Source organism: Cetorhinus maximus, chromosome 1 (assembly GCF_964194155.1).
Source record: "Cetorhinus maximus chromosome 1, sCetMax3.hap1.1, whole genome shotgun sequence".
NCBI classification, from domain to species: Eukaryota; Metazoa; Chordata; class Chondrichthyes; order Lamniformes; family Cetorhinidae; genus Cetorhinus; species Cetorhinus maximus.
The window spans coordinates 141,235,213-141,257,602 of NC_135879.1; the positions used below are offsets into that span (position 1 = coordinate 141,235,213).

Sequence of the window (22,390 nt, forward strand, 5' to 3'; positions counted from 1 at the left end):
TGAGACTCCTGGCATGTTGGAAGGATCTGACAGGGAGGGCCTTTCTCACCACTAGCCAAGCTACATCTTGGTGCTTGTTGGAAAGTTCTGGCGATGAGGCATTCTGCCAAATGACTTTGACAGTCTGCTCGGGGAACCATCCCACAGGATCCACCCTCTCTTTTTCCCGCAGGGCATCTAAGATGTTACGTGATGACCACTGCCTGATGGAATTGTGGTCAAAGGTGTTTCTCTGCATAAATTTTTCCACGAGGGACAGGTGGTACAGCACGGTCCAACTACTTGGAGCGTTCCGCGGCAGTGTGGCCAGAGCCATCCTTCGCAACACCGGGGACAGGTAGAACCTCAGCACGTAGTGACACTTGGGTGTTAAGCAGATACTTCAGTGCAGTATGGATGAGATGCTGCAATATTGCTGCTGTCACCTTTTGGATCGGATGTTAAAAGGCAACCTGTCTGTTTAGGTGGATATAGGTCTTTTGATACATTTTCAAACAACAGCCAGAGTTCACGAAGTGTCCTGGCCAACATTTATTCCTCAACCAGCACCAGCAAAACAGATTCACTTGTCATTTATCTCATTCTGGGATTGAGTTGCACGCAATTTGGCTGCCATATTTGCCAACAATACAATCGTGATTACATGCAAAAACAGCAATTTATTGGTTGTGGATTGCTTTGGGAGGTCTTAAGAATGTGAAAAGAACAAAGAAAAGTACAGCACAGGAACAGGCTCTTGGGCCCTCCAAGCCTGCGCCAATCATATTGCCCGTCAACTAAAGCATTTTGCACTTCCGGGGTCCGTATCCCTCTATTCCCATCCTATTCATGTATTTGTCAAGCTGCCTCTTAAACACCACTATCGTACCTGCTTCCACCACCTCCTCTGGCAGCGAATTCCAGACACTCACTACGCTCTGCGTAAAAAACTTGCCCCGCACATCTCCTTTATAGTTTTCTCCTCTCACCTTAAGTCTATGTCCCCTAGTAAGAAAGGTGCTATATATATGCAAGCTTTTGTTTCTACGTTTACCAGTGATGTAGTGCTCACTTCCTTCTCACCTTACCCAGGTTAGCATTTTAAAGGGATCAGCTGTGGTTTGGAATTCTTGGGAAATATTTGAATAAACGAAAAACTCTAAGGACGCATTCTTGTGATAAACCTGGATTGAATACCAAGTCAGAAAAAGGAAATCACCACAATCCTGACTGAGGCACAGGGGAGGGGAACATGCTGATGATACATAGCTGCGCTACGCGCTGACGTCATGAATGGGGCCGTGGGTGGAACCCACTGACGTAAAGGCCCTGTTGGTTAGGGAGGGAGGGACTCGTTGACGACACGCTGCGGGGTGGCGACCGGCGGCAGAAAGATGGCGGCCGGCAAATGATGGCCGAGCTGGAGTTGGGCGTGGGAACCGTGCGGCTGTGATTGTGGGAGCTCGGCCGCGGTTCGTCATGTACCGATAGGCGAGGAGGAGGAGAAGAAAAAGTAGAATAAACATCAAGCGAGGAAACATCGAGAAACGCGGAGGATGGAAGACGTTAGCTCGAACGTCAGCGCCGACCTGGAAGTACGGAAGCTGCAGGAGTTGGTTCGCAAACTCGAGAAACAAAACGAGCAACTAAGGACCCGATCCACGCTCCTGAACCCCAAACAGCCGCCTCCTTCCCCTGCAGCCAGCGGCAGTGCGTGGCAGCCCCTCCCCGGCTCCTACCCAGGCTCGGTTCCGAGTCTGGAAGGGGAGGCTCTGTCCCACTTTCCGCCCCGGGGAGGAGGCGTGTTTCAGCCGCCGGCCTCGGGCTCGGTGTTGGGCGGCAGTGAGAGCCCCGAGCAGGGGGAACGGACGGTGCTGGATGAGGTGGCGGCGCTGGATCTGGAGACAATGGCATTGGAGGATAAGGAGGAGGAGGAGGATAGTTGGTGAGTGAGTGAGGGAGGGTTCAGGCTGACATGGCACTCCCCCGAGTGTCTGACTCTGGCGGCAACCTCTGACAACATGTCTAGGCAGACGGGATGGGAGTAACTGCTTTTTCTTGTACTGGAGTCTCTTCCAGTTTGTTTGCCATTTGGCGTTTTAATATAGTTACGTATTTTGGGCTATTTTTCAGGACAATAGCATTGATGTGTAAACCTGAGTGATTGGGGCTCAAGTGTTAGTTGTGTGTTATTGCCTCGGGGTGGCTCAAGTTTCTCTTCGTTCTTCAAAGATCTGCAGTTTAGGATGTAATAGGTACTTTGTCAGAAGACAATTCGTAGTTGCTCTCTGGGGCAAAGCCGGGGAAAATGGAGCGTTGTTCATGGGGTGTCCAAATGCCAGTTGAAATTTTAACGCAGTGAATGGAGAACTAATGTAGTTGACGACCCTTTTTAATAAGTTAAATGAAGAAAACACTTTTGTTTTATCAATTGTTATAGATTACTGCAGTGAGTCTGAAGCTGGTTTTCCAATCTGTATAGCTGATGTCTGCAGCTACCATAATGTAAACAAGCCTGCTCCTTTGTCCCAACAACTTAGATCAATGAAAATTGTGTGCAAATCTGCTGTAAAGATAAGTGGAGCCAGTTTTAATATTAGCATCCAGAAAGCTGGTTCCAAGCATTTGATTTTTATGTAACTATATAAAATAGAGTAGATGCCTCCTGTAACTACATGGAGATACATGAGTATAAAAGTGCCTTGATCACCTTTGCAGCTTAGATTTGGTAATCAAACTCGCACCTCACTTTCATGGCATCACCTGCCATGTTTAACTAATGTCCCTTGGTCATAGCCTGCTTCTGCACTGTAGAGCAATCAAGTCAGTACTGTTAATTCATTCTGAAGCCAGATGAAGTAGCCAACCAGATGTCAATCTTTTACATAATACTAGATTTATTTACAGAATGCAACATTACAAAACTCTGCCTTCTCCCTAACCAACACTGTGTACCAGAAGTCCCTATTTATACACTTCAAGCATTAACTAATTAACCACTTAGGCTACTGTAGCAAAAAAACAAACTTTAACGGAAACTTATCAAATTAAGATATAATTTTGAGGGCTGATGATGCACTCCAGTCCCTGTGGTGCCCAATGGTTGCTGAAGGCCTCAAGCATACCAGTGGACACAGTGTGTTCTCTTGCCAGGGGTACCTGGCACAGATGTAACCACAGAAGAAAGACAGGTAGCCAAGTCTAATGACCCCCTCAGCCACCGCTGCCTGGACCTGTAAATGGGCACCTTGACCAGGCCCAGGAGCAGACTCAAAAGGAGGTCCTCCAATCTGACACCCCCCCCACCCCCCCGTCTGCCTTTATACTCTTTTGAGCCCTTAAAGGGGCACTGTAACAAAAATCAAAACTTTAAAGGACACTTATTGAATTAAATCAACATGTCACTCCCATGGCTGATGATGCACTCTAGCACCTGCGGTGTTCGCCAGCTGCAGAAGACCTAAAGCATACTGGTGGACATGGCGTGTTCTCTCGCTCTCTCCAGGGACTCTCCTGGGCACAAACGTAGCCTCAAGTTATTTAATCAGTGTCCTTCACCTATGTATCTTCAACCTGAAAAGTACAGTTAACATACCATTCCCTCAGGTGTCCCTCCAGTTTCCTTTTGAAATCATTCATTATCTCTGTTTACATCACCCTCACAGGCAGCAAGTTCCAGGTCAATGCCACTTGCAGAATAAAAAAAATTCTCACATTCCCCTGGATCTCTTGCCCAACCCTTAAATCTTTGTCTTCCTGTCCTTGTTCCATCCACTAATGGAAACAGCTTTTCTTTGTCTATCTTATCTAAACCTGTCCTAAACTTGTACTACCAAATCTCCCCTCAGCTCTTCTGTTCCTAGGAGAACAACTCCAGCTTCTCCAACCTAACCTTTGGGAGATAATCCGTCATCCCTGGAACCATTCTGGTAAATCTCCAGTTCGCCCTTTAGGATCGTTGCATCCTTCCTAAAGTGCTGTGACCAGAAATGGATTCATTATTCTAGTTTGTGGCCTAACTAGGGCCTTATACAGGTTCAGCATAACTTTCCCTGCTTTTGTACTTATTCCTCTATTTATGAAGCCCAGGATCCCATATGCTTTGCAAGCTGCTTTCTCAATATGTCTTACCACCTTCAAATATCTACCCACATGAATCCCCAGAATCCTCCGTCACTTTTACATTGTGCAATTTAGTCTCTCCCTAGCCCTTCTGCCAAAATGCATCACCTTAACCTTTCTGAATTAAATTTAATCTGCCACTTGTCTGCCCATTCTTCTAGTCTATCTATATCTTGTTGCAATCTGTTTGTATCATCCTCACTCAGTCACTTCTCCAAGTTTGGTGTTATTGGCAAATTTAGAAATTCTCTAATTTCCAATATTCAAGTCATTTATATATGTCAAAACAACAGTGGTCCTGGCACTGATCCCTGGAAACATCACTGTCTACCATCCTCCAATCTGAAAAAAATAACAATCTACCATGATTTGCTATTTTTTTGGCCTTAAGCCAATTTTTTATCCAAATTGAGACTGACCCTCCTATTCCATGAGCCTCAATTTTGTTAACCAGCATTTTAAGTGGTACTTTTCAAACGCTTTCCTAAAATTCATATAGACAACATTCATTTCATTTCTTTCATCAAACTTCCCTGTTATTGCATCAAAAAATTAGATTAGTTCAGCACGATCTGCCCTTTACAAATCAGTGCCGGCTATCCTTAATTAAATCAAATTTCTCCAAGTGCCTGTTGATTTTTTTTTTCCCTCTGATTATTGTTTCTAAAACTTTATCCATGATTGATAAACTAACTAACTGGCCTGTAGTTGCTAGCATTGTCGTAGAGTCGGAAAACAGGCCCTTTGGCCCATCATTTCTGTGCTGGCCATCAAGTACCTATCTATTCTAATCCCATTTTCCAGCACTTGGCCCGTTGCCTTGTATGCTATGGTGTTTCAAGTGCTCGTCTAAATACTTCTTGGATGTTGTGAGGGTTCATGCCACTCCCACTCCCTCAGGCATTGTGTTCCAGATTCCAACCACCCCTGGGTGGAAAAAATTTTCCTCCAATCCCCTCTAAATCTCCTGCCCCTTATCTTAAATCTATGCCCCCTGGTTATTGACACCTCCACAAAGGGGAAATGTTTCTTCCTACCTACCCTATTTACACCCCTCATAATTTTGTATACCTCTATCAGGTCCCTCCTCAGCCTCCTCCGCTCTAAGGAAAACAACCCTAGCCTATCCAGTCTCTCTTCATAGCTGAAACGCTCCAGCCTTGGCAACGTCCTGGTAAATCTCCTCTGCACCCTCTCCAGTGCAATCACATCCTTCCCATAACTCCTTGCACTTTATTGAATAAGGTTGTGACTCTCTGCTCTTATGTGACTTGGTTTTATATTTTGCTTTATAATGTTCATGTGAAATGCCTTGGGGTGTTTTATTACGTTAAGTGCCATATGAATATAACAGCTTGTATTTATGTAGCGCCATCAGTATTTTGAACAAGGACAGATTCATGCATGTAACATAACATATTTTAAAATAATATACATTAAATTTGATCAAGTATCTAAAATATTTAATAATTCAATTTGTTTTTAAAATCACCGTTCCTCCACTGTTGCTTGGTCAAAATCCTGGAACTCCCTCCCTAACAGCACTGTGGGTATATCTACACCACATGGTCTGCAGTGTTTCAAGAAGGTGGCTCACCACCCACTTTCTCAAAGGCAATTGGCTTGGTCAATAAGCATTGACCTTGCCAGCAACATGCCATGAATGCATATTTAAAAAATCTGCTTCAGCCACAATGCATCTCCCCTTTAAGAGGTGCAGAGTAGCTTTAAGTGGTACTAGGAAGTTATAGTTTTGAGCCCCTTGCTGATGCATGCAGCCAATGAACACAGCAGTCATGCTGGTCAGGCAGCATGGAAATTGAGTGCTGTCTGTATTTTGATCACCACGCAATTAACCTGTGCCCATCGTGATCCCCATGTCCATTTTCAGGGGCTTCAAATTTCGCACCATATGGCCTTAATACACTAATTGTACAATGGGCAGAAAGGATAATTGTTCTTTTTATTTTCCTCATCCTCCTTTCACTCTGAAATGTACAGTTTTTGCTGATTTTGAATCATGTACAAACACTGTGACTCTTGCATTGGAGACAGTACAGTGAAGGCTCACTAGATTGGTATTTGGGATGAGAGGGTTGTCTTATGAGGGGCTGAATGATTTGGGTCTATATTCTCTGGAGTTTAGAAGAATGAGAGGTGATCTCATTGAAACACACAAGATTCTGAAGGGGCTTGACAGGGTAGACACTGAGGTTGTTTCCCCTGACTGGGGAATTTAGAACAAGGGGGCAAAGTTTCAGATTAAAGGGACAATCATTTAAGACTGAGCTGAGGAGAGATTTCTTCACTGAAAGGCTTGTGAATATTTAGAACCCTCTACCCAGAGGGCTGTGGTTGTTTAAGGCTGAGGTAGACAGGTTTTTGGTGTCATGTGGAATCGGGGGATATGGAGAGCAGACGGGAAAGTGAAGTTGAAGCTCAAAATCGGCCGTGATCATACTAAATGGCGGAGCAGGTGTGACAGGCTGTATTGTCTACCCCTGCTATTTCTTATGCTCTTGTGTCCAAAAAGTTTGAAAATGAACAGCAACATTCAATTAAACATTTCACATTGGGCACAAAGGTTCCCTTTTTTCACTACATGTATAATGTGTAATACTGGAATAGGTAGACTTTATTTCCAATATCTCACATAAGTGGGCCTGAAGTCCTTTTCCAAAATACGTTAAATTTGGGATATTTATGGTTATCTATTTTTGTAAAATTGTAAGTTTTTTAACAAGATAATTCCATATTTTGCTCTGGTTTCACCCAGTTTGCTGTATTGAGAGAAACTCCTTATGGTCACCCATCTTGTGCAGTTTGATTTTTTATGAAAATAATATTTGGGTTATTTGACTATTTGAAGCAAATGCCTTCTGATGTACAATACTGAACAAAAATTGATTTTGGTGAAGAATTTCTCATATTTCAAATATTGAATTACTTTTTGATTCGCTGATCTTATCTGCCTTTTAAAGTTGTTTAAAATTTGCCATTTGGGACAATTTTTAGGAAAAAATTAAGCAATTTCTTTGAATGCATAACCTAAAACCCCAGCTGAAATACTCATGCATGGTTAAAAGTAAATAACATGAAGTAAATGTGCATTTATCCTCACTTTTCATCTAACTTTCTAGTGTGTATGTATGTTTCTATTAATGTACATGTGTACTCACTGTTGCCAGACTTCCATCAACATAGAAAAGAAGTCTACAGTAAATGCCAAAGTATTTTTGAATGTATTAATGTTTTGCCCTTTTACCTTCCTAGAAATTGCTTTCCTACTGCCAAACTCTAATATTTTCTAAAAGTCTTGAAATGACACTCTCCAGATTGGAAGAATAAATACTTTAATTTTACTAATAGTTTATTTTATTTCTGAAAGTGAACCTCTTCTCTTCCTCATGTAATTAAGTTGCCTTGTGGTAACTGCAGTAGTGACAGTCGATGGGTTGAGGTTGGTTTTGCCAACCAAAGTTAGTAAGGAAATAATATCACCCACTGTGATGGCAGATTTATGTCATTTGTGATTAGTGTCTTTTGCAAACTAGGGGAAAATTAATCATTAACTGTAAATTGTGGGATTTCATTCTATTATATTCTGTGATCCTGTTACTTATTTGAAGGTAATTTCTACAGTAAGATGTGCCTATATTTTCTATCTACCTTCAGGACACTGCTTTTTTAATATGTCAATTGTAACATTATGAAATTCTATTAATTTCTCATTAATTCGGTTCGTTCTGCTAAAACAGCCAATGTTTTTTGTTTCACAATTGCCCAAATTATTCTTTCTGTGCCATGATTATGAATAACAATTATTCCCCCTCCATTAAAATGCTTATGTTTACACACAAGTTTTCAGGCTATAATAGGCAGTTGCACAGAAGATTACTTTAAACAAGAGATGCAGTGATGCGAGGTACACAAACAATATTAAATTGTGTATCATGTAGCCATTTGAACCAGGCAAAGAATCTTTTATAAATTGACCTTGCTTGCCATTTAGTATGCTTACCAGTTGTATATCAATTGGGTGTTTAATTATATTCAAGTGGTCAACATTAATTGAGGGCTCACCTATGAGCATATATATTGGTGTCAGCTGTGGCTCAGTTCATAGCACCCTCACCTTTGAATCAGAGGGTTGTGGGTTCATGTCCCACTCCCGGAAAACCAAGAACTGTGATTGTACTCAAAGAGTTGCAATCTGTGACTGTTGATAACTCGAAAGAGTATATTGTGGTATTGAAAATGTGACATCTTTACTTAATGGTTTGATAAATTATCTTCCACAGCAGAACTGCCCTTTTGCTCAAGTTCCTCTGTGCTTCATATTGTAGTAATGATATCATACCTGCAACAGACTTTTGCACGTGAATGACTCATATATTATAAAAGCAAAAAACTGCGGATGCTGGAAAAAAACTCATATATATTGTTGCCCAAAATATGGGTCATGGGTGGGGTTTTAATTTTTACTGCTTTTATGACACTGCTTTGTGTAGCCCTTACGTCACCCTCAGTTAACTATTTTTTTAAAGAATGCAATATCTAAGGTTAAGTAATAATTTAAATGTATGACCAGTTGACTTTTGGTGGTGGGAGAAAGATTGTTGAGGTTATTGGGAAAATTCACCACTGCCCTTGGAAAGTCTCATCTGAAGGTTGGCACCTGTAACCATTGTTATGACAGGTCCCCAGGCAAGGTTCCCCAATTTAACTCCCAAAATGGGCCCTCAATTTTGTTATGCTCCTGGGTGCGGAGGAATGAGCTGGCTCCCCTTCTTTATTCAAACGCCACCGTTAGTCGCAATAAGGTTAGTTTGTAAGGGGTCCCTCCCCTGCCGGTGGATACCTTTTTCCCAGTACAAATGTATTTATTTTTCAGCAGGAGCCAATTTAACCAGGCTTTCTTGAGTCGAAGAAAGAGTAAGTCTATTAGTCACTAAACACACATACGCACAAATCAGCAACAGAGAGACTTTGCCTGCAACTGCAGGGGTGACTGATTGGTGGTCTTGTGCTGTCAGACTCCTAGCATACTGCACTGCTTTTTAACCCTTTTTCCCGCGTATTCCGAGAGGAAGTAGTCGTCTTGCATTCATATCAGAACTATTTGCACATTGAGATGTAAATCAACAGGAGAAGGATTTTTGGGTGACGTTGAGACGTGCAAGTCAGTCTTTTGTCTCTGCAACCACAGAAGATTAAAGTTCAGTCTTTTGCATCTTTCCTATCTCCCTTTCAAGTGTCCCTGCTTCAAGAAGGCCATGACACCTTTTCAGGAGCAACATTCCATATTCTCTCAGGACAGGTCTGTCAGTATATAATCCACATAGGAATTTTCCAGAAGTGGTCGCTTTACATTGTCAGCTATCTTTTGCTCAGTGTTTGCTTGTATTTCCATAAAAACCCACAAGTCGTCCTTAAAAAGTCCAATATGTCCATAAGTAATTTGTGGTGGTTATTGGTTTTGCGTGACACTTCCCCTGCACTATGAATGAAATGAGATTCATTCTCATTTCATTACAGGGGGGAAAAATATAAAACGCCACACACACGTGCACACAGCCTAGCCTTGGTCAGTATTATCCTTTCAGTTCTAACTGGGCCTATTTAATTTCTGGGCAGAGCTTCTGTAATCACGTTTGATTTCTTGGCAATGTGGGTGATTTTTAGCTGGTATGGTTGGAAAAACAAACTCCAACAGAATAACCTGGCATTCTGTGTCTTAAACTTTTCCACAAAGGTTAAAGAGTTGTGGTCAGTATAGACTGTGGTCCCTTTGTATGCATTTCGGGCATATATCTGTGTTTGAGAGCCAGTAATAAACTTGAGGGTTTCCTTCTCCACTGCAGAGTACCATTTCTGATGCTTGTTTAATTTTTTGGAGAAGTACCCGATTGGTCTAGCCCTGATTGCTCTTCCTGGAGGACAGCCCCTACCCTGATGTCACCTGCATCTGGCTACTTTAAATGCTTAGTTAAGGTTCACAGCTGCAAGCACAGGCTCGCCTATTAAAATGGCTTTCAACTCTTCGAAAGCTGTCTGGCATTTATCAGTCCATACTACTTTTGCTTTTTTCTGTAGTAGGTCTGTCAGCGGGCCAGCTACTGTACTGAAGTTTGGAGCAAACGTGGTAGAACCCACACATATCTAAGAACCTCCATGATTTCTCTCTTGTTACGGGGAACTGTGCTACTGCTTATATTTTTGCGTCTCTGGGCAATGCTTGGCCTTGACCCACTACATGTCCTTGACAGGTCACCTGAGCCTTAGCGAGCAAACTCTTTGCGAGATTGATCACTGGGTCCGCTGACTGTACTTTCTGGAAGAGGGTCTCCAGTTGCTCTAAGTGAGTTTCCCAGGTGTCGCTGTACACTAGGAGGTTGTCTAGGTACACTATGCCATTGGATAAGCCTGCTACTACCTGGTTCATCAGCCTTTGAAAGGTTGGGGCATTTTAGAGTCCAGGTGTTATGACTCGACTTTGGTATACCCACTCAGAGTTAAAGGCGGAGATTTCTTTTGCAGGCAGTCAAGAGAACCTGCCATTATCCCTCGAGAGAATCTACCTTTGTAATGTAGGCTGCTTTACCTAGCCTGGCTATGCAGTCTTCCAGGTGGGGTATCAGGTAGGAGTCGGCTCTGGTCACTAAATTAACTTTTCGGTAGTTAGTACGGAACCTTGTGGAGCCGTCTGGCTTGGGCATGGCTTTTCGTAACACAATGTAGCACCCCTTAAGTGTGGATTGTCAGCCCAGACAATGTGCTTAAACTCAATCCTCTGACCCAGAGGCAAGAGTACTACAGCTGAGGCAGACTGACCCCCAAACTTATTTTGTGCTACGTTCATAAAATATTTTTCTTCAAACTTTTAAAATGTTTGAAAATATTGAATAATATCAATGAATGAGAATCTACCATAAATGCTGGCAAAAGTTTTGAAACTTTTAAATTGTGTTGAAAATACAGTGCAGTCCACCACAGATCTTTGAGAAATTGTCTGTAGACTTTTCCTATACAATATTAGATTATTGTCAATCCTTGAAACCCCAATATTTTCAGCTAAGATGGATGGCAAGGAACAGTACTTGTACTGAAGGGCATGGGCCTGAATGAGTAACATGCCAGAGAGTAAGTTTTTAGTGTTGGAGGACCTTTTTTTTGGCCTTTTCCATCCTGCACCAGAATGTCCTTTTATGCTCAGATAACCGCTTGAAATTTAAGAATATTTGGCTGCACTTTATGATAAGCAGTGCTTACTGAGAATGTGATTAATGTATTTTTGTACCGTTTACACAATATTAAATTATATTGCCACTTTGGTTGTCAGAATGGAAATTGCATGTTCAAAGTTGTCATCCCTTTTTCTTTTCTGTGCAGATGTGCACACTCAACACATTAAAAAACCTGCCCTTGCATGGTGCTGGTTCTGCTGACATTTGTCCTGATAACTGTGACATCCTGATTTTTGTGATTTTAGTTCATTCAATGTTATGCCAAAATATTTTTATCAAAGCAGTTAAAGATGGACATCTCTGAGCTTAAGTTTTCTAAGAGAAAGGAATTAAAATTTGTGATATAAATCTAGTCTTTTTCCCTTTACCTTATCTTGAGATGTGCCTTCAAATTGACTTTTTTAAATTAAAAGTCTGTATTCCTCTTCTCATTCCTGATTTAATAGCATTGAGAGATTCTGGAGCAAAAAAAGATAGAAAAGACTTAATTAACATTAATTGCAACTTGAAAAGTGAAAAACTAGACTGTACAGCTATTATGATTTTGCTTTATTGATTTATCTATCAGTTTTTTGTCTTGTACTTGAAAATCCATGGAAATGATACTGTTGAATTATGAAAAATAATTCACAATCATATAATTAACCAGCATTTTATTTTTGTTTTCAATTTTAGGTTGTACACATCACCAAAGAGGTTGCCAACCCCAGTTCAAAAAGCTTTTAGTCCATTGCAATGGTGCAGACAGGTGCTGGATCATCCAAGCTCAGATATTGAAACAGCCAAAAGGTCATTAATACATAGGCTTGATCAAACAATAGCGGGTAATTATTCAAAGTTTTTGTCTTCACTGCTTTAGTGTAAATTTAAATTTGATTGTCAGAAATAACTATTGTACAATATATGCAAAAATATTTTTATTCAAATTGGTGCACATTGTTTTTCACCTAGTGTGTCTGGTTTCAGATGTTGTGTGGGTAAAAATGGACATTGCTGTTAACAAATTTGAAAATATTTTTGAGTAAACTAGACCACGTGCAATATTTATTCAGTATTGCTGGCACAGTAAGCACCAAGTACTAAACCTGTATATAGTCTTAATGTTGGATTGGAGATGGTAAGGCCTTGTTGCATTAATCTTCATATTGTTATATTGTCCTTAGTTTGCTCTGCTTCAATTGTGCTAATTACAGCTCAGAATCATTGCGTTTCACTTTTGGCTGTTGCTGATAACCTAATTGTAGCTAAATGTCAAGGGTACACGAAGATATTGCATGCATTACTTAATGCAATAACCTTAGGATATCATTATCATGTTATTTGGATGATGGAAATCAAGCTCATGTTCTAGGATAGAGATGTCCAAACCTTTTGTAGCTGGGACTCAAATACACCTGTCAAATCCAGTGATTGGTGATTGATGTGCAATGATGCAAATCTCATACACAAAATTAAAGATTCCCCTATAAACCCAAAAGCGAGACCTGTGTATAAAAAGAGATCCCACATTCACAGCTAGTTCCAAAAAGCATAATCCTTGTATGCAAAAAGCCAAACATCCCGCCCACCCTTTATCTATCTTTCTTCATTCCTATTCGCAGTTCCGTCTTACTTTACTTTCACTCTTCCCCTTCCATGCTGTTCCATATATTTGTAGGTTTTTGTAGAAGATGCCAGTTAATGATGGGGAAGGTTTAGTTCAAAGCCTACCAGCAATAAACCATATTTTTTCGAGGTCACAAACTGTTTTTTCTCTCTTGCTTTTTTCCAAAAATGGGGTGCACACAAAAGCCTGATGTTGCATATCTTAGATTTTGATCTGAATTTTACACCCCTTTTATACTTGCCAATGCATCTATTTATATAAGTAATGAAGCAAGAGCTGGAATAATTGCTGTATCTTTCCCAATGGCTAATCTTGGACCTGAGAATCTAATTACACAAGTACCCTACCATAAAATTACTGTCTTTCCTGACTGTGAAAAACCATACAGGTTAAAGACAAACTCTGAAGACACATCAGCATTGTATACAATTCACAAAGATAAGATCTGTAACTGATGGAAGTAAATTTCTGTACCAGTTTGCGATCTTAATGCAAAGGTTGCCTGCAAATTTCAGTTGTAATAAGATTTGTGAACACAAAAATTGTTCTTTGAATTAAAAATTAAATTCAAATAAGTGAGTCATTAAGGCTCAAATTTATATTCCAATGCAGTAGATCTGGACTTGTTTTAATCATGGTATACTGATCAAATTATTTTCCAGTAATCAACATTATTTCACTTGTAGTCACAACAACAAAATTGCATATTGTGAGCTTGTTTGAATTGATTTCATGAAAATCTGAGCTTCCAGGATATTTTGAGCTTTTAAACTTGGTGGTTTTAACTAGTGCCTCCTGTAGTCAGGAATTGGATTATACTGTAATTCTGATAGAGCATTATATAACTGAGTGAGTGGCATCCATTACAGGACCAAACTCTTAAATCATAGTTGTGTTGTCGATAAGGTGGTTTTCCCCTCCTTTAGGATATAGGTATTGAACTGTGTCCCCAAAAAAAACCCAAACACCCATACCAAAGCTCAAAATTGATTGGGATGCTGATTGCAACTGAGACACTTGGGTAAGCAGTTAAAAGTAACATTAGCACATTGGTCTAATCTTAGACTTTCAGGCTTTTTGCTTTTGGCACATGATAAACTAATAATTTTTAGCAATAACTACTGTAATTTAGCTTTGTGTATCAAATTTGCCCTATACAATAAAACTAAGGCTTTATTAAAACTACTGGTACAATGTCATCTTCAAGCAGTGGGATAACATTGCTCGCTGCATCTAATACCAAACAACTGAGTGAAGTGCTGAACTAAGGGAATAGCACAACATTTACAACATACTTTGGGATATGTGCCAGATATGTTGCAAGTTACTACCATGATATCTATTTCTGTTAGCCAGTGTTAATCAGCCTGTTTTAGTTATGACACTTGCATTAATCAGTGTTCAAATATAACTTCATATGACTAAACATTTATTCTTTCATGATTGCTGGATCTCATCTTAGGAAAATAAATTACAGCCAATGAGCAATGCAGTGGTGCCTAAAGTAGTTAGATACTGCATCATAACTTATTTATGTTTCCAAAATTAACTTTGCAATTCTCCAGTCCTTGGCACATGTCCCACATCTAAGTAGAATTGAAAAATTGTGGACAGACACTCTGCAATTTCCATCCTTCAGCTAAGATGCAGCCCATTCAGACCATGTGACTTTTCTACTTTGGGCACTGCCGACCTTTAAAGTGCCTCAACTTTATTAAACTAGTCAATTTCTCTACTATCTCCTCCTTTCAATTTTACATCAGCAAAATCCTCCTCTTTAGTGAAGTCAGATGTAAATTACTAATTTAGTACCTCAGCGATACTGACTACATCTACAAGATCATCTCCTTTTGGTTCTTAATTAGCCCCACACTTCCTTTGACTACCCTGAATAAAGAAATGACAGAACATTAAAGTCATAAATAGCATACATTCACCAAGATGATGACCAGGTTGGGAAGCTTTAGTTATGAGGAGGGACTTGAGATATTGGGACTAGTTCCATTGGCACAGAAAAGGCTGAAAAAATATTTAGAGTTAAAAATCCTGAAGGATTTTGTTGAGTGAATAAGAAAAATCATTTTCTTATTGGGGATCCTGTGCTGCATGGTGGTCAATTTAAAATGGTTTCTTAGAGCAAGGAGTTCAGAGCAATTCCTTTACATTGTTTCTGGAACATGGAATGCTGAATGGAAAGATGCAGGCTATGGCAAGAACGCAGGACAGTGGGTGTAGTTTTTAATTGCTCTTGCACAAACAATAGGTCAAATTTGCACTTCCTATGTAAATATCAATTTCAGTAAAACCATGTTAGAATAGTGGAAGCTGGAAAGGTGCACTTTTATTGAAGATTAGTGATATAATCTGCATCTGTTATTTGCACATTGTAAATTTTGTCGTTTTGCACTATAACTGGTCTGCAGAGCTGAGATCAATTTAATCACAATAAATACCGTTAAAGTTTTAAATAGTTTTGGGCTTCTATCATGTTATAACTGAAAAATATTGGTAGTAATGGCGAAGGAGTTCTGAATTAGTATCATTTTACAGTATGTTATCAAGAATTCCTTCACATAGTTCATAGAATAATTCAGGCAGGTGTAACTAAAATGGCAGGGACTATAGGTAGTGTAGAATGTCACTAGGATCCTCATATTGGCAATGCCTAAACTCATTGTTAGCTATTTGTAAATGGAATGATACTGTTGTATCTATTTAATGTGAAGAATAACTCACCTCGGTTGACACTGCAAAGTAGTCTTAACTAACAGAATAGAAACATTGCTCCACAGACCAGGCAAGCAAATAGCCTGATATTCTTGAGTTCACAAGATCACATCTATCAAATAGTGAACCAGGCTCCTCATCCTTCGATATACCATGTCCCAACTGCACTGGAGACATAGTGATGTATAGTGAGGTGGGAGTAACTCAGGAATCCATATTGACTCTGAACTTAAATTCTCATGGCTTCTGGTCAAACAAAGTAAAGAAAATTTCATGCTGATCACCGAGTGCCTTCCCTCTCAACTGACAAAGCAGTACCGTGCCATGAACAAAAAGCTGAGAGGTGCGAGGGCATAGAATTGATGAGAACTTCAGCAGCCCCCAGTGACTCGAGTATCACCACAGACTGTTTTGCCTAAGCCCAGAGGACATAGCTGCTAGACTGAGTCCAGAATCAGGGTGAACGTAATCAACATGGGGAGGGCTACCTGACCACCTCTTCACAACCTACTTGTCAGAGAATTATATCCATGATGACTTTAGTAGGAGTGATCACTTATCATCTTGCCTCCAGTATTGTAGTGAGTAGCTGACTTGCCTGACTATATCTTCCATATAAACCACCACAGCATGGTGTGGCCTTTATCACATCTTGGTCTGGCACCTTTTTTCTTTTGAGCATGCCAACCTTGTTCCACCCACCTCATGTCTCCCCTAAAATCCTAGTTCTCTGCTGTGCAGCAACATCCATGCCAAGTTTCTCACTGAGATCTTCACTGCTTTCCTTTCTCTGCCCCTGCACTGAGTGGCTTCCCTTCGTCAGCGATTTCAACTTCCATATCAGTTGATCATATCCTTTCTCTTCTAAATACATTGTCCTCTTATCTTCCCTTAATATCTCCCTCCATATAAATTTCTCGATCCATGATTACAGGTAAACCCTCATCTCATTGTGTTAATCAGTCGATCCATTGGCACAGCTCCACTTTCTTGCCCATGCCCCATATCCCTTGATTCCCTGAGAGACCCAACAGCCTTGCCTATTTCAAAATTATGGTCAATGATGGAGGGATCCACAATTCTTGGGTAGAGGATTCCAAAAATTCACAGCCCTCCAAATGGAAAAAAATTCTTCAGTCCTAAATGATCAACTCCTTACCCTGTGACTCTGCCCTGTGTTCTAATTCCCCAAGTGGGCAACCACCTCTGCCTACCCTGTGAAGCCCCTTTAGAATCCTGTATGTTTTAATTGGATCGCCTCACTTTCTTCTAAATGCCAATGAGTATTTGCCCAGTATACTGAGCCTCTCATCCCAGGAACTGATCTAGTAAAGCTTTGCTGTACCACCTCCAATGCAAGTATGTACCTTAAGTAAATATACAAACATATGAATTAGGAACAGGAGTAGGCCACCTGGCCCCTTGAGCCCCCTCCGCCATTCAATAAGATCGTGGCTGATTTGTTTGTAACCTCAACGTCACATCCCATCTACCCCCCGATAACCTTTCATCCCCTTGCTTATCAAGAATCTATCCACCTTTGCCTTAAAAATCTTTAAAGACTCTGCTTCCACTCCCTTTTCAGGAAGAGAGTTCCAAATACTCGCGACCCTAAGAGAAAATATTTTGCCTCGTCTCCAAAGCAATATAGATGGGTTGGTGGAATGGGCGGTAAAGTGGCAGATGGATTTTAACAAAGAGAAGTGAGGTCATTCATTTAGGGAAGTCAAACGGTTACAGGGAATACACAATAAATGGGAATATACTAAGAGGGGTAGATGAAGTGAGAGATCTTGGCATACAAGTACACAGGTCCCTGAAGGTAGCAGTTCAAGTAGACAAGGTTGTAAAGAAGGCATATGGAATGCTCTCCTTCATTGGCAGAGGTATAGAATATAAAAGTAAGGATATAATGTTGGAATTATATAAAACACTGGTGAGGCCACAACTGGAATAGTGTGTGCAGTTCTGGTCACCACATTACAGGAAGGACGTAATAGCTCTGGAGAGTGTACAGAGCAGGTTTACAAGAATGTTGCCAGGGTTAGAAAAGTGTAGCTACGAGGAGAGATTGGATAGGTTGGGGTTATTTTCCTTAGAACAAAGAAGGCTGAGAGGTGACTTGATTGAGGTATACAAAATTATGAAGGGAATAGATAGTGGACAGGATAAAATTGTTTCCCTTGATGGAGAATTCTAGAACCAGGGGACATAGATTCAAGATAAGTGGCAGAAAGTGTAGGGGGGGACATGAGAAAGAACTTTTTACGCAGAGGGTAGTGAGTGTCTGGAATTCGCTGCCCAAGTTGGTGGTAGAGGCAGAAACTCTAAACTCTTTTTAAAAAGTACCTGAATCTGCACCTTAAGTGCTGTAAGCTGCAGGGCCATGGGCCGGGTGCAGGAAAGTGGGCTTAGAAAGGGCACCTAGTTGTCTTCGGGCTGGCATGGACAAGATGGGCCGAATGATGGCCTCCTGTGCTGTAACTTTTCTATGGTTCTATGGTCTCCATTTTAAATGGATGGGCAACCCCTCATTTTCAAACAGTGACCCCTTGTTCTAGATTCTCCCACAAGAGGAAACATCCTCTCCACATCCACCCTGTCAAGTTCCTTCAGGATCTTGTGTTTCAAACAAGTTGCCTCTTACTCTTCTAAACTCTAGCCAATCAGAAAATGATCCATTTATGCCTACTGTTTCCTTTTAGCTAGCCAATCTTTTATCCATGCCAATATGTTACCCCCTACACCACGAGCTCTTATTTTCTGCAATAACCTTTAATGTGGCACCCTATCAAATGCCTTCTGGAAATCTAAATACAGCACATCCACTGGTTCCCCTTTATCCACAGCAGATGTTACTACTTCAAAGAACTCCAATAAGTTGGGTAAACACGATTTCCCTTTTACAAAACAGTGTTGACCCTGCCTGATTACCTTGAACTTACCCAAATGCCCTGCTATAGCGTCTTTAATAATAGCTTCTAACATTTTCCCTATAACTGATAAGCTAACTGGCCTGTAGTTTCCTGCTTTCTGTCTCCGTCCCTTTTTGAATAAAGGAAGCTACATTTGCTGTTTTTCAATCTAATGGAACCTTCCTTCAATCTAGTGAATTTTGTAAAATTAAAGCCAATGCATCAACTATCTCACAAGGCGTTTCTTTTTAACCCGAGGATGGAAAGTCCAACAGGACCCAGGGACTTGTCAGCCTGCAGCTCCAGCAATTTGCTTAGTATTACTCCCCTGGTGATTGTAATTTTCTTGTGTTCCTCCATGAACATATATGGAGACCAAAACTGCCTGGAAATGGTGTAGCCTCAATGCCCTACACATTTGTAGCAAGGCTGCCTTAATTCTGGTCCTCCATGTTCTCCTGGCTGCCTCCCATCTTCCTCCCTCTCTAAACTTGAACTCATCAAAAACTCTGTAGACTATATCCTGACTGGCAACACCTCAGTTTTAAATCTCTCATCCTTGTTTTCGAATCCCTTCATGACTTTGCCTTTCCCAACTCTGTAACCTCTTCCAACCCTACAACTCACGAGGTATCTGCCATTCTCCAACTCTGGCCTTTTGCAATCCACGATTTTCTTTGTTCTATCATTGGCAGCAGTGCTTACAGCTCCCTGGGTCACAGGGTCTGGAATTCCCTACCTAAACCTTTCCACCCCTTTGCTCCTTAAAACATAGGGGCAAGTGTGAGAATGGAATGTTGATTGTAGACTCCACTGTAGAATGTGCCTATTGCAATAAAGATTGGAAGAGTTGTAAGATTAAAATTGAGTAATGAGCATTTATGCATGCAGAATGTTCGAAGTCTAATAAACCTAAAAGATATTAATTGACATGTAAACTGAATGATAGCAGCTGATGTATCAATATCATGTATGTAGATAGTAATGATGTCTTGTTCACAGTAGTTAACAGTATAAGTACAGCTACATTGTTGTACTTTAGGAACTCTATGTAGTCTGATCTGTTACAACTATGATGGTGGACAGAAGCCAATTCGCCAGCCTTGATGAGTCTGAAAGTGATTGACTTTGATTTTATACAACTAATTACACGCAGTGTCTTTAATGTGCCTATTAATCACACGTTTCTGTATTTTGTGGAACTTGAATTTGCATTGGAGTGGCGGATTGTGAATACGTAAAAACCCAACAACTTTATCACAAGGGAAGCAACAGTTCAAGAAGAAGGCTGATGACTATCTTTTCAAGATAGCAAGGATGAGCAATAAATGCAGCATGAAAAAGTTACATTTTATGATCCTCTTATGAGGAGAACATTATCTTTTCTTTCTGCGGGGTTTTTTACTTGCTGCCTCCCCACAATTCCACAGCTAAAATCAGTCGTACCATAGAAGGAAATGTGGGAAAATCATTCACAAGATAATTATGGATGAGGAAATCATTCAGCTCATTAGTCCATCCCTTATTGTAGCACCTTATTGTTTCTTAAGATTCCAAGGTGTTTGTGTCTGTTAACCCACCTGGGAATCCATTCCAAGTGTTCTTTGTGTGAGGAACTGCCTGATTTCGATCTTAAACTTACCTGCATCTAGTTTGTGCCTTTGCATTGCACTCATCTCCTACTCTTGCAATGTGCTAGATTTACTTAGTCTGCTCCCTTAAGTACCAAAATTATTTCACATATCTTTAAGGTTGAAAAGTCCTCCAGTCTTTCTTCAGAAACTCAATTCTTTGACATTAGGAATCAACCTTTTGGTTGGGTTTCTGCACTGCCTCCAGTGTTCAGCTGCCTCGTTTCTGATGGCCAGAGCTAGAGACATAACTCTAGCTGTGGCCTGTTGGTATCCATGCTCAGAGTACTCTTTAAACTTGTTGCAATTTCCATCAGTCTGTCAGTAAATGTGAGAGGCAGGCAAATATTGTGTAATGTACCAGCTACCTTAAACAATTTATCAAAGTTCCTAACAGCACGATTCAGTTAGTTCATTTTCAGATAATCAGAGCAGACACATGCAATCTATAATACAAGTTGTTCCTCCTAATATATCAATATTTAGGATGATTAATGGTCAAGCAATCATCATACCTATTGAAGAATTGTTTTACTTTAAGGAGATATTGTACGGCAGATTAATACAACAGATTGGACCAGTGACAAAGGTTGAAAGATAATGATAGGGGGTCAGCTGCCAAAAATTAATCCATTATGTGAAATAATTTAATATCTTAATTTAAGATTTTATCGACTAATCAGGCAAGTGCTTTTTTTAAACTCTGCGCACCAAATTTTCTGTTGAGATTTCCAGCTGGTGTCAGAAAAGCCTAAAAATAAGCTTTACTGCCTCTTATACTATCCCCTGTGTTTTCCTCAGCACTGATAGCATATCATGATTTGATGACGAAAGCACTCAAAACACCAAGTGGGGCAGCATGCACTCCATCCTCATCCACGCAACCTTTGTCATGAACATGCACAAAAAACTCTTGCAGGGAGCTCTATTTTCGATATGGTTTTACGTTTGAAAATTATCATATACTTCAATTTTGTTCTGTCGGCCATGCAGGTCAGTGCCACTGTGAATCTTGCCTTCTCGTCCTGTGGGTTTCATTAGAACTGTTTTTAAACCTTTCCACTCCACGGTTCAGTTTCTGGGCATATCGAACTTCATGGGTGTTTCATCCATGTTGCTGATGTGACATAATGGGTACCTGTGTTTTTGCTGCTTCCTGATGAATCACTGGACATTAGAGTTGAGGTCTTTTGGTAGTCTGTGATCTAAATGCCCCAATACGAGACATTTCTGTTCCATAAAGCAAACTAGTTAAAAGCAAAATAGATCAGATGCTGAAAGTCTAAAATAAAAACAGAAATTACTGGAAAAACTCCGGTCCAGCAGCATCTGTGCAGAGAGAAACGGAATTAACATTTTGCGTCCAATATGATTCTTCCGAAGGAGAGTCACTCTCCATGACACCCTGGCCCATTCCTCAATCACCCCCAACACTTAACCCCTTCCCATGCAATTGCACGAGGTGTAACACCTGCCCTTTTCTCTCCTCCCCTTGTCCAAAGCCTTAAACGCTCCTTCCACAGGTAGCAGCGATTTACTCGCACTACTTTCAGTTTATTATACTGTGTTCTCAGTGCTGTGGCCTCCTATCTCTTGGGGATCACTTTGTGGAACGCTTCCACACAGTCTGTGAGCATGACCCCGAGCTTCTGCTTGTTTGCTATTTTAATTCATCACCTTGCTCTCATGCTCACATTTCTGTCCTACCCTGCTGCAGTATTCCAATGATGTTCAATGCAAGCTTGAAGCACAACAGCTCATCGGAAGATGAGGTACTTTGCAGTTTTCTAGAATCAACATCGAGTGCAACAATTTCAGACCATGAACTCTGTCACCCATTTGCACATAAGAACATAGAAATTGGGAGCAGGATTAGGCCATTCAGCCCCTCCAGCCTGCTCTGCCATTTGACAAGATCATGGCTAATATGATTGTGGACTCTACTTTCCTATCTACCTCCCCGTATCCCCTGACTCCCTTGTCAATCCAGAATCTACCTAACTCAGCTTTAAAAATATTCAATGACTCTGCCTCCGCTGCTCTCTGGGAAAGAGAATTCTACAGATTAATGACCCTCTGAGATAGAGAAAATTCTCCTCATCTCCGTCTTGAATGGGAGATCCCTAGGTCTAGTCTCTCTCAAGGGAAAACATCACTTCATCC

At 40.7% G+C, this 22,390-nt stretch overlaps 1 protein-coding gene across 1 annotated transcript in view; it reads left to right on the top strand.

Moving 5' to 3' along the window:
• Positions 1–1,276: 1,276 nt before the first annotated feature.
• Positions 1,277–22,390, top strand: part of slain2 (SLAIN motif family, member 2) — a 66,053-nt gene continuing 44,939 nt past the window's right edge. The window contains exons 1-2 of the mRNA XM_078547532.1: positions 1,277–1,924; positions 12,024–12,172. Of these exons, the coding sequence (XP_078403658.1) occupies positions 1,536–1,924; positions 12,024–12,172 (538 nt within the window). The 5' untranslated portion in view covers positions 1,277–1,535. The remainder of the gene's footprint in view (positions 1,925–12,023; positions 12,173–22,390) is intronic.